The 14,794-nt window shown below is 38.5% G+C and overlaps 1 protein-coding gene across 2 annotated transcripts in view; it reads right to left on the bottom strand.

Moving 5' to 3' along the window:
• The window catches only part of pola1 (polymerase (DNA directed), alpha 1), a 50,529-nt gene that overhangs the window by 33,867 nt on the left and 1,868 nt on the right, over positions 1-14,794 (bottom strand). Inside the window, exons 7-26 of one of the 2 annotated variants that reach the window (XM_087789014.1) lie at positions 14,687-14,788; positions 14,459-14,603; positions 14,232-14,391; positions 12,978-13,144; positions 12,795-12,907; positions 12,605-12,718; positions 12,354-12,428; positions 12,137-12,275; positions 11,900-12,054; positions 11,557-11,641; positions 11,358-11,419; positions 11,138-11,227; positions 10,341-10,457; positions 10,090-10,265; positions 9,881-10,010; positions 9,318-9,437; positions 9,145-9,235; positions 8,832-8,956; positions 8,589-8,738; positions 7,257-7,379 (exon numbers count right to left, since the gene is read on the bottom strand). In XM_087789014.1, the coding sequence (XP_087645140.1) occupies positions 7,257-7,379; positions 8,589-8,738; positions 8,832-8,956; positions 9,145-9,235; positions 9,318-9,437; positions 9,881-10,010; positions 10,090-10,265; positions 10,341-10,457; positions 11,138-11,227; positions 11,358-11,419; positions 11,557-11,641; positions 11,900-12,054; positions 12,137-12,275; positions 12,354-12,428; positions 12,605-12,718; positions 12,795-12,907; positions 12,978-13,144; positions 14,232-14,391; positions 14,459-14,603; positions 14,687-14,788 (2,439 nt within the window). The remainder of the gene's footprint in view (positions 1-7,256; positions 7,380-8,588; positions 8,739-8,831; positions 8,957-9,144; positions 9,236-9,317; positions 9,438-9,880; positions 10,011-10,089; positions 10,266-10,340; positions 10,458-11,137; positions 11,228-11,357; positions 11,420-11,556; positions 11,642-11,899; positions 12,055-12,136; positions 12,276-12,353; positions 12,429-12,604; positions 12,719-12,794; positions 12,908-12,977; positions 13,145-14,231; positions 14,392-14,458; positions 14,604-14,686; positions 14,789-14,794) is intronic. The other variant, XM_087789015.1, reaches the window with a different exon arrangement.

Below are 14,794 nucleotides of genomic sequence, written 5' to 3'. Positions count from 1 at the left end.
TTTGTCTAATACGACAGTCTCACATCTTCATCTGAACCCGAAAACATATCGACAAAATGAAAAAATATACATTTATTTTAGAGGTTTTTCTAAATGGTATGTTGCTTTTCTGGTTACATTAGTATCCTGGACTCGTCAAGAAAAACTACCAGTTTCAAATGAATACCAGCTGATAGTGCTCAAGTCGATCTATGTTTTTATTTTGTTTCACTTCAACACACATTTAAAAGAATAATTTAGAACCTAATACGCTTGTTTAGACAAATACTCAAACTAGAAAAAACTTTTTTTTTTTCTTTAACAATCTTAGTTATTGTATATTATTACATTGTATATAATAAATATGTGAAAAAAAATGATAAAAACAAACATGCATATACACATACATATATTGATCATTTTTTACTTTTTGTATTGCTATTCGAACAACACTGCATTATTTAAAAGACAAGTATTTATTCAGTTATATTGAATTCAAATAGTTTTGTTTTTTGTTTTGTTTTTTAATCAGTTTAATTCTCAGTTCAGTTTATATTTTAATGATGGCTGCGGTAATAACGTCCTCCGAAGCTAAAGGAACAATGAAATCTAACGAGATCCCGGTGGTGACTGAGTACAAGAGGATACCATCAAGCCGGTTCCAGCTGCTTTCAAAGCTGATGCTGGGACGTAGTTTGGTTTTCAGTTCCATTAATTCAACCGAAAGACAGTGGAATAATCACAAGACTAAAATTTAGTTTCTCCTTAAAATCAATGTGTAACAAAACATATCGTTTCGTGATATTAGCAAATCTCTACAGGTCTATTATATAAAAGATGTATTTTTTAATGCAATGCACAGGCTTTGTATCAACATACACATGTTTAACTAGGTTTATTCTTCTATAAACTAATGTTAGCAGAAGAGAGACATTGTGCACAAACTTCTATTTTTTTCATGTTCACTATGTTCATTTCAAGACGTACATAGATAAAAAAAAGATATATATACAGTACACTGTATGTACACTCAATAATAACCAATTATATCTCAGCAATAGTTGAGAACACTTTTCTACCCAATTAAACGTTTTTTTAGTTTTTTTTTTCTTAATGATACTTTTTTTTAAATGGGGGTCAATCAAAGACTCTGCATTCATTGTAATATATTGACCAACATTTCTATAACCATTTCCTAATTATCAAAATGTGCAGGTCTCTGTGAATCCACAGCAGTTGTCAGAACAATCAATTATCGATCATAATCCCGGCCATTAGTCCGGTCTCGGATGGCCTCATTAGCAGGTGTGACTGAGGCCGCAGTGAGATTCTGAAATCATGTCCCGTCTAGCATCGGAGCTCACAGACAAGCTAATGCGGCCAAAATAGCATCACAGCTCCCATGTGACTATTTGTTAAGTCCAGTTCTATCAGGAGTAAAGCCAGCTCTTTAAGGGGACAAGAGGAGGCTGGAAACATGCTGCCCCCCCACTTACACACACACCTGCACACACAGGCTTATGTATTCTTACGGCTAATTCGGGGAAAGGTAAAAGCAACTCCTGCACTTGTGAGAGCGCAATGAGGGCAACAACATTTGCACAGACATGATCAGAACGTTCGTGGCAGACTTGAAAGGACGGTTTAGTGTTCCTGTGTCAAATTCAGCAGGATGATTTGTGACGATTCAGACATGGGGAATGATACAAAAGCTAGACGAGCGACACGAGGGGCAACAATATTTACTTAGACTTCATTACATCAACACACACAGACATGCAGGGGATTAACCTAAACCAAACTTTGACCTCTCCACACCCTCGTCTGTTACCCAAGCTCACTACCATCCCTCACTCCGCATGCCATCCAATAATGTCAGCTCCAAACTCCTGTCAGGCTGTTTTTAAACACAAGGACAGAGACTCAATTACAGCCAGAATGGCTTTCACAAGTGGCCCTCCATCCTGAAACACACACCTGCTATCGGTTGTCAGATTTGCTGGCAAAACGGGCAAAGGTCAAACCAATCTGCGTTCCGGGACAATCAGCGGCTTCCACTGATGTTGTTAACATCACTCGATTAGGACAACACACAAACGCCTTCGGTTCTGATTCGCTAACATCATTTTACCTCGCTTGACATTACTAATAACTACAAAGAAAAGTCTGGTTTAAAGTGAAAAATATCTAAAACTCTGAAGGAAATAAACTTTAATCCATAATGGAGTGCTGCTGTTTTGACCTGGTCATACAGTGTAATTATCATTCAAACGAACATGAATATGTTGTATTGTTCATGGCATTAGTGGCTTAAAACAAATGATTGATTCAACCGACAATGTGGCAAGTGACAAAGATTGTGTTTCACGTTGCAACATGGCCAGCAAGTCAAGTACGCATGGCAGGCCTTTTATGTTTCAGGGCTAAATTCACACAGTAAAACAGCCAGAGAATTGCCTATTAATGAGCTCTAATCTACTGAAAAAAATAATTATTTTCAATGCTTAATTACACCATTATATGTATTGTGGTCATGTAGAAAATACAGGTTTTAAATGCATATTGTTTTTTCGTTACAAGCATTTTAAATCTTGTGAAAAAATGGTTGGTACAACTTTGCATTTACAACAACAGACACATATCTGCACTTCAAGCTTTAATATTTGGCAGCATGGGCAGAAGAATAATGTGACAAGGACATCAACAATTGGCACATATATTTTAAGGATTCGTGGTTAATCTTTAGTGACGTATCCTACGGTCTCTTCTGCTTGTGTATAAGCGTATGTGCTGTGAAGAAACGGCAGTGCATGTCGTCACAATGTGGCATCAGGTGACCCTTATATGATTAGAGATAGAGATCATTCATGAAAAAAAAACTATATCCAATAATTTGGATAAAATACTAATGGAAAATAATATAAATGTCGGGAAATAATTATCTACAACAATATGGTTGCAAATTAATCACTCAGTGGTGAACAAAGACTAAATATAGCTGTGAAATGTAAAATATGCTTAAGATCATGCAGGTCGACAAATACAAAAAGAGATATTATTTAACTTATTTAACATTTTTTTTGTAAAACACCAAACACATTATTGGCTTGCTTGTGTTTAATAAGGCAGGAATGGCTACGGTGCATTCAATAGCGTGAGAGATATACAAGTTGAAGAATTTTTTTTTTTTTCCTAAATTAAAATAAACAAAGAACAGAATACAGTGAGTCTTCTATTATTGACTGGGAATAAAACACGGTATCTTGAGTCTACAAGGTTATAATAATAATAATATAACTTTTCCTGGTACTGGCATATTTTTCTGTTTAAAGTTGTTATAATACTACTATAACGAAATAAAGAAGCTTTTTCAACAATGACGGCTGCAAATTCTCTTCGTGCCCACAACTTTATGTGGGATAAACTACATGTAAAATTGGTGCAGATCCATTTTTCTAAATCGGTTTTCGAAGCCATTAAGTTAAACATGTTGGGCTGAAAATACAACACATAGTAAGACCAGAAAACGGATTAAAATTGAAGAGCTGTGTCTGATCATATCATATCCCGCAACATGTGAGCAGGAAACAGTTATTCCATTTGATTAATACTCTTTATGTGGAGGAATTGTCAGATGAGACGAGGCCTTCAGCGGCCAACCAGCGTGTGGGGGACAATAAAAATCCTCCTGGTGCGACAAATGCATTTATCAGCCCGTTATAACCACATGTCGTCCTTGTTTCGTGTATCTGTTTCGCTGCTCTCAACTGTTCTCTGGCGATCACACAAAAGAACCCAAAATAACGACGAGGGGTTGAGCGGACATCAATCTGTGGTGGACGCTCGGCAGTGTAATCCTAAACCTTCACCTTCCTCTTAATACCCGTCACCCCCCCCTCCTCTTAATACCCCCTCGCATACCAGGACAGACTAGGGCCACAACAAATGTTGCCCCGACAAAGGGCAGAGTTCGTCCAGTAGGACTTTTGTGTAACGAGGCACGACCGTGTTCGACAAACAGATATGATTACACTGAAACACACACATGCTTCTGAGGGTTTGAGCACGAGATACCCCACTCACCATGATACCCAGGTACTTCCTGGTCACACTACCTTCACAAGGAAGTCGCCCTCTATCGGTGTCTTACTAAATAAAAGTAGACGTTTTTAATTATTTGATTTGTGGGTATGCTTTCAATGGAGAATGTAATCAAGACCTGTAACTAACTTGACAAGTCTGGTTTGGACTACACAGAGACAGCCGTTTAGTATCCCTTTCCAAGCCCATTCATTGACCCCTCAAAGGGTCTGAGCAACCCCATTGGCCTGTGTGTTGACCAGCTTCCCGGGGTGTGAGGAGCCTGAAGGGGGGGGGGGTATAGGCCTCAATTTAAAACAAGAGCGCGAGAAAGACGAGAGTTAAGCCAATCAATAAATACCCACAACACATGTACATTCATCCGGACGCCCGTCCAAACGGAAAGTGGAAGCGCAACCGAGGGGCTGGGGGATTTGCACCGCCAACAGAGGAGCGTCCAGTGAACACGTTACAATTACCAAAAAAAAAAAAAAAGGCTCCCTCTTAAATCACAATGAGAAAGTAGAGTGCAAATGTGATGATTAAAACGACGGCTGGAGGTGTAAAAGGCAGCATCCACAAATACACTTCACTAGAAACCCGGCTATAAATGCCAGCTGCTGCCCACCAAAGGCTATTTGGAACAACTTGGCTTACGGGCATTTAATCATAAAGCTCAGTTCCAATTCGGTTACATTTAACGTGACGAAATATTCCGGGAGGCTTATGTAACGGCTAACAGAGCTAATGCTTTGATCTGGTCTCATAAATGGACGAACATTTGTTATGTCTTAGGCAGGAAAGTTGAACTTGTAATTCAAGTGTGTGCTTTTCATCAGTCATTCTGCTAATGAGGGGACTCCCTGGTATCACCCAATACTCCACACAACCTACAGTATAAATAGGCACACATTAAGGATCATGGATACAAAGTAAACAGAACATTAAGAGGGTGCAAAGAAGGATCTCCTGCTACCTCAGCGAGTTTGGGGGTCGATGATCTCTACTCAACACTCTGACGGGTCCAATCTGACCTTTTGATGCGAGTCTCTCCACTCTGACACATCCCTCTCTGATGTGTGCCATGTACTAATGCAGTTAAGCCGTGATAAAACAAAATCCAGAATGCCTTCCATCCCTTCCGCTCACTGGGTAATTTGAGAGCCATCAGCACAAAATGGGAAACAAAGTTTGAAAGCCAATTTGGCAACGGCCGTAGCTTATGAACAATATTTTCCAACTAAACTTCTTTCATCTTTGTACACACCTCAACCAAAAACTCTACTGTTTAACGACAACTCATTGATTTAAGTGCGTCTTAAATAAATATTGGACTCTATTGTACTCTTATGTTTCCATTTGTATAAAACACTCTTTTTATTTAAATATTTACATTACAAAACGTTCTTATGCCCCGTAAACAGTATCCTGTTTACCATAACCATACCCACTCTACTATAATTGGTAAAGCATTGAGGTCCGTCACTGCGTGTCATCAATCCTAGAAGTCTCCACCTCCAAGGGACTCATTGTGTAAACAAAGTGGGGCGTGATTACAACTGACTGGAGGAGTGAAGCCATTGCTACGTCATAAGTAATTTAAACTACTTTTTTGAAAAAAAATATGCTTTAAGTCATCTTTTTTCAATTTAATAATTCATATTTCAATCACATTGCAACTATATTTATGACAGCATAATTACTAAATATTACAATATATTTATTAATTGACTTATTTAACCTCTTATTTGATTGAATTTGGATTTTACACTCTTGCCAATCAGATTCAATCCAACTATACATAAATCAATCCAAGTCAAATATGGTTTGCAAAAATAAACTGTGTATATAATAAAAAATGCAAGAAGATTGACATGCATTTGAGCAAATTGCAACAGAATCGCAATAATAACGATAAACACGATCATTTAAGACACAATAACCATGAAGTAGAGAATATCTGAATATGTAACACTAACACCGTGAAAAGAAGTACTAGTACTACCCACTGAGAACTTTTCCATGCAAGTATCAGTAAGACATCTGCACCTTCAGTGTATATACAGGTTTCCTAGACCATCATTGGGATTAAATCAGTTTACTAGCGATATTTACCTGTACTTTTATTAAATTCAAACACCTGGTTCCTGGGCTAAAGAAGGCATCTTGAGGGCCGTAATTGGCTTGTGGACCAAGTTTTGTTTATTTAATCTGCATTTTTAAATTCCCAATGACAGCGTGTACATGTTATTCGGAAAATACAAATCAGTGTAGTCATTTGTCCGACTGATCAACATCCAGAAATAATATCTATGCCACACCAAATAACCAACAATCCAATATTATTCATGATGAAACCGATACTGCCACTTTGAAGCTGAAGAAAGGAGACTTTCACATGTATTAAACTCTAAAGGAGTGGTTATTGATGTTTACACCGACGACAAAGCGCATGCTCACAAGCAGCACAGATGATTCCGAGTCACTCAGAACGCTGTAATTAACCTATCCATGTCAGGCTGTAAACAGAGAAACAAGATCTGGATCTGCAAAAAAAGGGGGGAGAAGACGGCAGCGCCACCACCACCAAATCAGAAACACACAATTTGTCTGGTGTCTGCAGAGCAACAAGCAGGACAGGAAACAAAAACAAGGCTGACAAAGTAACAAGCGAACGCACTGAGTCGCTGCCCTGCCCTCCATTAGTGAACACAAAGCATGTGTAAGGAGATCGTAATGAAGGAGTCCCCCGAGGCAGGGCCTGATGCCGCCGCTCATGTGAACTGTTAGAGCTCATTAAAAGAACATGATCACCGACACTGACATAGTGGGTGTTGGAGTGTGTGGGTGTGTGTGTGTCGTGTTCACTCAACACACCAGACTTGATGCACACAATGGAGACACAAACTCCCTTCTCACAAATAAACAATTTGGGTGAAAACAAGAGGGTGATAAGAGATAAATGACAAGTACATTTAACCAATGACGGGGAGTTGAAGGGAAAACACAGAACAGGTGTCTAGTAACTGTGATTTCAGTCTGAAGTGGCGGGTCTGAAAAAAGAAAGCCAACATAACAGTGCCCTCTTGTGGACATGCGTGAATTGTTCTTGTCATTTTTTGAGACAAAGTTTATATCCATTTTTTAATATTTCGAGCACGATCCATAGTCCTTTTTTTGTTTGTTATTGGACTCACCTCTCTGCCCTTGTGTGTGACCAGTGCAGCGAGCGGTTTGGCGTAGAAGCGGCTGAAGCTGAATCCCAGGCAGCCGTACATGCTGTTCGCCGTCAGCTTCAGAGCCTTCTGTCGAATGTCGTACTGAAGAGCAGAGAACAATATTAGAAAGCAAATTATTAAATATTTCAAGCAAACGCTAAAACTTTGCGGTCCGTTTTATCAAAACTGCTTAGATGTTCATCAACTATTCATGCAACAATGTTAGAACGCTGCAAGTTTGTATTCTTTTCCCAAGTAGGCATTGGTTCACTATGGTTCCCTCCAACAGTCTATAAAGGTTGATCAAATACTTGAAATTTTCCAAGCGTGTGCATCAATCGTTGTTAGTCATTGTGACTTGCTAGTAACCTATCAAGGTGTCCCATGTCTCTGGTCCTAAGCAGCCGAGATGGACTGCACTGATCAATATCATGACCGATATGAGCATTTCTGGCGCCATCGTCATTGACCGATTAAATGACAAAAAATACGCAGATTTTTAATTAACAAGATGCTTTTTTTATATTCATACACATGATAGTATAAAATTACTCCATGTTATAACTCCTTTGAATTGAGAAACACGACGTATTAATGACAAAACAAAACAGTTACGAGATAATCCAAACCTGCCCTGTTGCACCAACTGACAGTCAACCAGCCTTGATCTCTGTCTGATTATATCTCTAACCAAAAGGGTGACAACAAATTGGCCATTTGCAAAATTTAGGCGTAGGTAAAACGGCAAAAACATTTAAATAATGTTACATGCAACTCCTAATGGCTACCAAGAGGCTAGAAAAGCAGTTAAGAGAAGCTTTATTTCAGGTTATAAGTCAGAAATTCTTCATTTTTTAAAGACAAACATGGCGTTATTCAAGTGAAGGTTACATTGTTGGTTCCATAAGATTAGTTCAATGTTGATGTACTTGTTTTAGTTTTGTTTTAAGTTATTCGAGTTTTGTAATTTTACTTTAGTGGTTGTTTTGTTTTTATTGTGTTGTTCAGCTTTAATGTTGACATTTAATACGATTAATTATAAAAAAAAAATGTGTGGGTGTTGTTTAATAGGAAGAAAAGGATATAGCAGCAAAAATCTGTACCGGCCAAAAAAAAACAAAACAACGAATAGAAGTCAATAAATGACTAAGTTACATCCAAATGAAAGTTATAATTCAGAGATCAAGAATAAGTCAGTAAAGAGTGAGTGACATAAAGGACACCAAACTGCCGAGTAACAATAACAAGTCCACAAAAACAATCTGATAATTAAACTGCACAGGTGTGTGTGTGTGCGTGTGTAGAGTTTACCTGCAGGTAAAGGTCTGTGTTGACGTCCTGCTGTTTCATGAGCTGTTTAACCTGCCGGCGACGCTCAACAAGCTTCCGGATTTCTTTGGGAAGAATTCCCATTTCCAATCCAGAGTCTGGAATTTCAGGAATCTCATCACTCTGTTCCTCCTGTAACCATAACAACAAGGTAAACACATTGTTTATTTAGTGGCATATTTTGCACAACACATCCCCTCTGCGGGAAAAAGGATAAGCACTCACTCGATTTTTCTTCTGGGAGTTGTATGCTTCCCGCTCTACTGTGGTGAAGCAGATGTTGAACTCTTGAATGATGGAGGGATACAGACTGTTGAAGTCCAGGAGGAGAATGAACTTGTCGTAGAAGCCTTAATAGGTTGGGAGGAATGAAAAGCTTCAGATTAAAAAAATTAAAAAAAGATAAAGTGTCTTCAAATAGACAAAGAAAAGCTCTGGAAGCAACAACAAGACTCGAGGGTGACGCCAGGTCAATTTTCTAAACTTAACCAGACTAATAACACATGTGGATGAAGCTATTTGCGAGAAGAACACGTACCAACTTTAGGATCCAGCACCAAACCTCCAGCATAGGCAGCCTTCTTCTTACGTTTTCCTTTCCCAGTATCCACTTCCTCTTCCCCAACAAACTGCAAGGTTACAAGAAATTCAAAACGTAAAAAACAAAAGATGATACATTTGGAATTTTCACTTTCAGAATGTATTTTTTACCGTTTCTGACTGGATCTTTTTGAAGGAAGGTTTGTCGGGAACAATGTAGTTCTTGTCATGGAAGGCGTGAAGCAACAGGAACTCGTTCCTCTCAGAGCGGCCCCCCATTAGGGTTCGAGACTTGTAGGAGGAAGAAAAATAATTTAACGTGCTTAAAAGCATTATATAGAATCCATTTTATATCCATAATGTGTCTTTTAAATGTTTGAAACACCATCTTATTTGGACTTGGTTTGAAGTTACGATTTTTACCAATCAAATTGTTTCATTTTGAAGCTGAGCAATTTTTTCTACCTGCACCCTCCGTTGTCGTTTCCTTTTGTTATTCAGACTTCACTCTAAAAACTGGCTTTTGTCTGAAACAGTTTCAATCCTGATGACAATCTTAACAATGAAAGAGAATTTTTGAACTTTCAAAATCATTTTCTATCTCTGCGTGCTTTTGTCATCCTTTCTTCGACTGTAAACAGTTTCACATCGTGAAAAGAATCCAGCATGAAAAGAGATTAAACTGATATCGATGGAAGAAGAATGTATAAAAAGGACAAAAGATGTGAAATTACCATTACGTTCCCAGCGATATTTGTAATCTGCAGGGCCAGAGGGAGAACGTTGAGTTCACACATGATCTGCAGGATGATTTTTGCGTCGGTCCAGGTCAACTCCAGGAGATAAAGCAAGTGTGGAGAGTCACTGAGAAGAGAAACATTGGAATAAAAACAGGTACTTCACTTCTTATTGTGCTTTGCAACCAACTTCAATTCATTTTCACCTGTACAGATTCTTTATGTTTTCTTGTGCGATGGTGATGCGCTCCATCTTCAGCAGTTGTGCCGTCAGTTCAGTCAGATTATAACTTTTGCATCGAATCAGCTCCTTGGCCGAGATCTCCACATCACACACCAGGCGACCACAGGTGGCACTTTTTTCCGCAAAAGAACCACGGCCCTGGAAACAAAACAGACATTCATTAATCCGGATTAGTCGACTAGAAAAACCTTTGCTCCCCAAAAATATTTTTACCCCCAATTTAGGCATGGTGGCCCTCCGGAGTCGCCCAATCTTGGACCAATGGGGAATTTTGCACATATTAATCCGCTGCAGAAGAACTTCCAGGTCAAATCCAAAAATGTCGTGGCCCTTTTAGAAAGAGAAGAGTATGTTAAGTTAACTTTGATATACAAGTACAGCAGATTTCTTTGCACACGGTACTATATTTTTAAATTATATTTTAGCATGCAGCAATAAGGAATCTCAAAGCTACAAACAGGTCATTAGTGCAACAACGGGTCTAATCACATATGCCATGGGAAGAAGACTACAGTCAATTCCAACCAGAACCTCCCGTCTCAACAACAATTCCTTCCCTTTGGCGTGGAGGCTTTCAGATTCATGAACACGGAATTATTCTAACTGTCAACACTTTTCTATTGCAATATGTAATGAGTTAAAATACATTTTCATTTAATTTGAGATTTCACTTTTTAAGCTTCTAATGTTGCACAAATGTACCAAAGCACATTCCTACTTGTGGAACCTTCAATGACAATATGTACAATATACAATATAATTCTGATTCTGACTAATGGTGCGAATAAAATAAAAACTTCCACGAGTCGTTTTATCCACTTCTCTATTTTAGCTGAATGTCAAAATTGATCGACAGCTATTGGCTAGTTGGGCGGCACATTATCATAGGTTGAGAGGCACCACATGTGCAGACTTCAGTTAGGGTTAGCAAGTTCAAATAAAAGTAAAAAATGATTTTGTTTTCAGAACGTAAACCCAGCAATAAACCACTGACTTGCTACTGTACTCACCACGAGGACGTCAGGGTCTATCTTATGCATCTTAGCCAGGAAGAAAGCCAGCAGTGTCCGCTCTGAGGTTGCAATCTCCACTTTACCATTCTATCGAGGGAAACAGCATCAATAATACATTTATTTGTCTTCTTAAGGGGTTTCCTATCAAGATTAATGGAAGACTCATTATGGTAAGGATCAGAAAATGTTAAATGATTATTGTAACATTTCGGTTTACCTTTTTCTTCAAAGTATCGTTGAAGTCATATGGGTAGATACAGTCCACAGGTTTGCTGATCACTAGAGAAGAAAACTACTAGTCAATGTATGCATTAAGATGGTTGAGCACTACTTTTGTTCTTTTATTGTAAAAATTTAAAGGGGAAAAAAACTGCTTAAACACATTTTCGAAATGTTAAATATTTCTCATTACTTACCACAGAAATGGGTCTGGTAAGGCGGCTGAGGGGGAGCTTTGTCCATGTGGAACTGGTAGTGTATCAGAGCAGCCAAAGAGACAATCTGCAACAGATAAACTGGGTTTTTATTATTAAATTTCGGGACATCCGATGTTTGTCTTTAATTAAAATGTACCTGGCGTTCAAACTCATCCAAACAATCACCTAAATACACCACTACTAAGTCAGATGAACTTAATTGTTCTTATCTGACAGCATCAATTGAAGACATGAAAATATGTATATACAACATTAATGCTTTTTTTTTGTTTGTCACATACACTGTTCAACTTGAATGAAAACAACAGCCTTGTTATCTGACCTCGTTGTGATGCGTCTTGGGGTTCTGGACGGTCTTAAGGCTGATGGACATGACGGTGAGAGGTGGCGGAGCGATGTCTTTCACCACAGTGACCAGGTCACTTCTCAAGGCAAGTGCTTCCACCTTACACCAGCTAATGGGCTGGCCAACAAGTTCTAGCATAAGAGAAATTAACAATACATTTATAACATTTCATGCACATTGAGAAGTAATAAAAAAAACACACTGAATACTCACGTGGTGTCTTAATTTCCAACCAGCAAGGCCCTTTTATCTTCCTGTTCAGCAGAAAGTGCTCCAGGCTGGAGGTGTTGGTTCCAAAAATGTGAGAGAATGTCTCCCCCTTGAGGTCAGATGGCAAAGCTGGGAATTCGGCCTGAAAAACAAAATGTTTAAAAAGATGGAACATAAAGAATAATATATTTGAATTACTGCGATGGTAGATCTTACTTACAGAATATCTGACTTCAAGGTACTCGCATTGAGTTGGAATGTCAGCTATTTCAAAACTGTAATTCTTCTCCACTTTCTGTGTGAAAGAATAAACCAGATGTTCAACAATATATAATGCTTTTTTTGGCTTTCACAGAAGGAGTCAACATAAACGAGATTTAATATCATTAAATGGTTATTCTTTATCTATATGTTGGCATCATTCAACAGAAAGCTCCGAGTTGTATTTTTCAACAGGAACAGCTAAAGTACCTTGGACTTGAATTTCATGATTTTGAACTTTTCAGAGATCTGATTAAACTCCTGGTAGACGTCCGTCATTTCCACAGGCGTGTCCGAAACCACTCCGGTTTTAAGGTTCATTTTCTGTGGATTGAAAAAAACAGTTATACACGGTCAAATATCAGCAGAGTCACTTTCTGAATGAGAATCGATCACGTACTTGTTCTCGCGGCAGGATGTACATGGTTCTCTCAATGTTCTGGACGGAAACACAGCAGCTCACATGAGACTTGGCCGACTCGATCCACACCTTCCCAAACAGATACACCACACCTGCAACACAACTTTTTATACGTCCGTCTTTCCCACCCAGACATGTCCCCCGAGTGACTTTAGGGTTTACCTGGTTTGTTATATTGGTCCTCAAAAGCATCCAGCCAGTAAAATCTAAAAACATGCTCCCCCTCAGCTCCTTCCACCAAAGGAAGTTTACTGGAGTCCACTAGGATTTCTGCTGGAATTGCACCGACCACATCGTCTTCATCTTGGCCCCAAGAGCTGCCGGTGTTTCTGGATAATCACAATATTATGGTCATGGATGTGTTGTTTTAGTTTAGTCATTAGGCGTGTCAATGTCTACACGGGTAACACATTGGAACAGTTTAAAAAAATAAAAAAAATTTTTTTTATTAATCGTTCTTGTTTTTCTTCTCTGCTCCTTATTTTTATAAATTAAAATCAAATAATAAAATTAAATACATTTTTTAAATAAGTACATTTGGCATTCATGTCTCGCAAAATGATACTCTGCCTGCAACTGACACGGAGCTGCTGTTCTCCAATGAGGCATATTTGTTTGAGTCACATGAGGTAAGACGAGAGACTGCCATCAAATGCAGTTTTGAGGCTGTATTCACAGCCATTTTTAAAAGATGAGACAAATTTGTAAATTACAAAATATAAGGTGGCTTCATATTTTATAAACATTTTTTCGACAAAAAAAACAGTTTTTAGGTCAGTAAGTGCGAGTCACACTGTTAATTTGGAAGATAATGTATGGATTTTAAGTGCCTTATCTAGTGTTGAACTTAAGTATTTTCATCACTGCATGTGTGAGAAAGGAATTTAAGTTTTAGAGTAACCGGACTCTGAAGGCATAGTTATAAAAAGTAAGATAATGAGCGACTTTAGACAGACATTTAAACTCTTGTTTCTCACATGTATACAAGTTCAATGTGTGCCTTTAAACCAGATTTGATTTCTTCTTATTGTTTAAATAAGTACAAGCATCATGTCAGATTACTTACCTGACATGTTGGCTTTAATTTAGTAACCATTAGGCTCTATGAGAATACATAACATGCGTCTGATAACTACAAGAAGGGCTTTGCCTTTTACGGGATCAATAGATGTTTAAATGGAGACAGAACTCTACTCATGTTGTAGCGTAACTGCGAGTTACCAACACAATGGTTTAAATACACAATTGTCGTTTGTAGACTTCACTACAAGTATAGAAAATATAAAACCTTGACACTTGTAGTACCTTTATACAACTTCAGAAACACTTTTTATTTGATTAGATTCAAGTTAAAGTGAATACAAAAAACTTCTCTGCTTTTTCCGGATCTAACGATAATTCAGTTTTAGTACTCACATAAGGACGGGGTCCTGAGGCTGCACTTTGGGCTCAGCTTTCACTGTAGGGACCGCAGGAGTCTGGTCCAGCTCAGCCTCTTTAACCGCTGGCTTCTCCTCAGAAGGTTCGACCTCCATCGGCTCATCAAAGTCCATCCCATCAAATACATCGTCTTCTTCTGAAAACATTGAAACCTCTTAGTGATACCTCAAGAAATGTCAACTTGAGTAAGTTGAGAAATCTACCTTCATCTTTTCTCTGCTCTTCGACTTTGATCTTTTTCTCTATGCGAGGAGAAGGTGCGGAAGCTGCTGATGTTTTGACAGAAGCGCGATCAGAAGGTGGTGGTTTCACCACTTTGGCCTTCATCCCTGTAGCAGGTGTTGCCTGCTGTAGGACATGTATTTGTTTTAATAAACTTTATAAATCATTTGAAGAGTGTTCTCAAGCTAACAGAAGAAGCAACTAGTCACCTTAGGCGTCTGTGACTTCACTGAAAATGGGTTCATAGGAGACCCGAGAGACTTCTTTTTCTTCAGAGTGACAACAGGAGGAGGAGTCAGGACAGACGGTTTCTGGAG

The sequence above is a fragment of the Callionymus lyra genome, chromosome 4 (assembly GCF_982586985.1).
Source record: "Callionymus lyra chromosome 4, fCalLyr1.hap1.1, whole genome shotgun sequence".
NCBI lineage: Eukaryota > Metazoa > Chordata > Actinopteri > Syngnathiformes > Callionymidae > Callionymus > Callionymus lyra.
The sequence above is the reverse complement of the archived record's forward strand: the minus strand, read 5'-3'. Positions and strand labels throughout refer to the sequence as shown.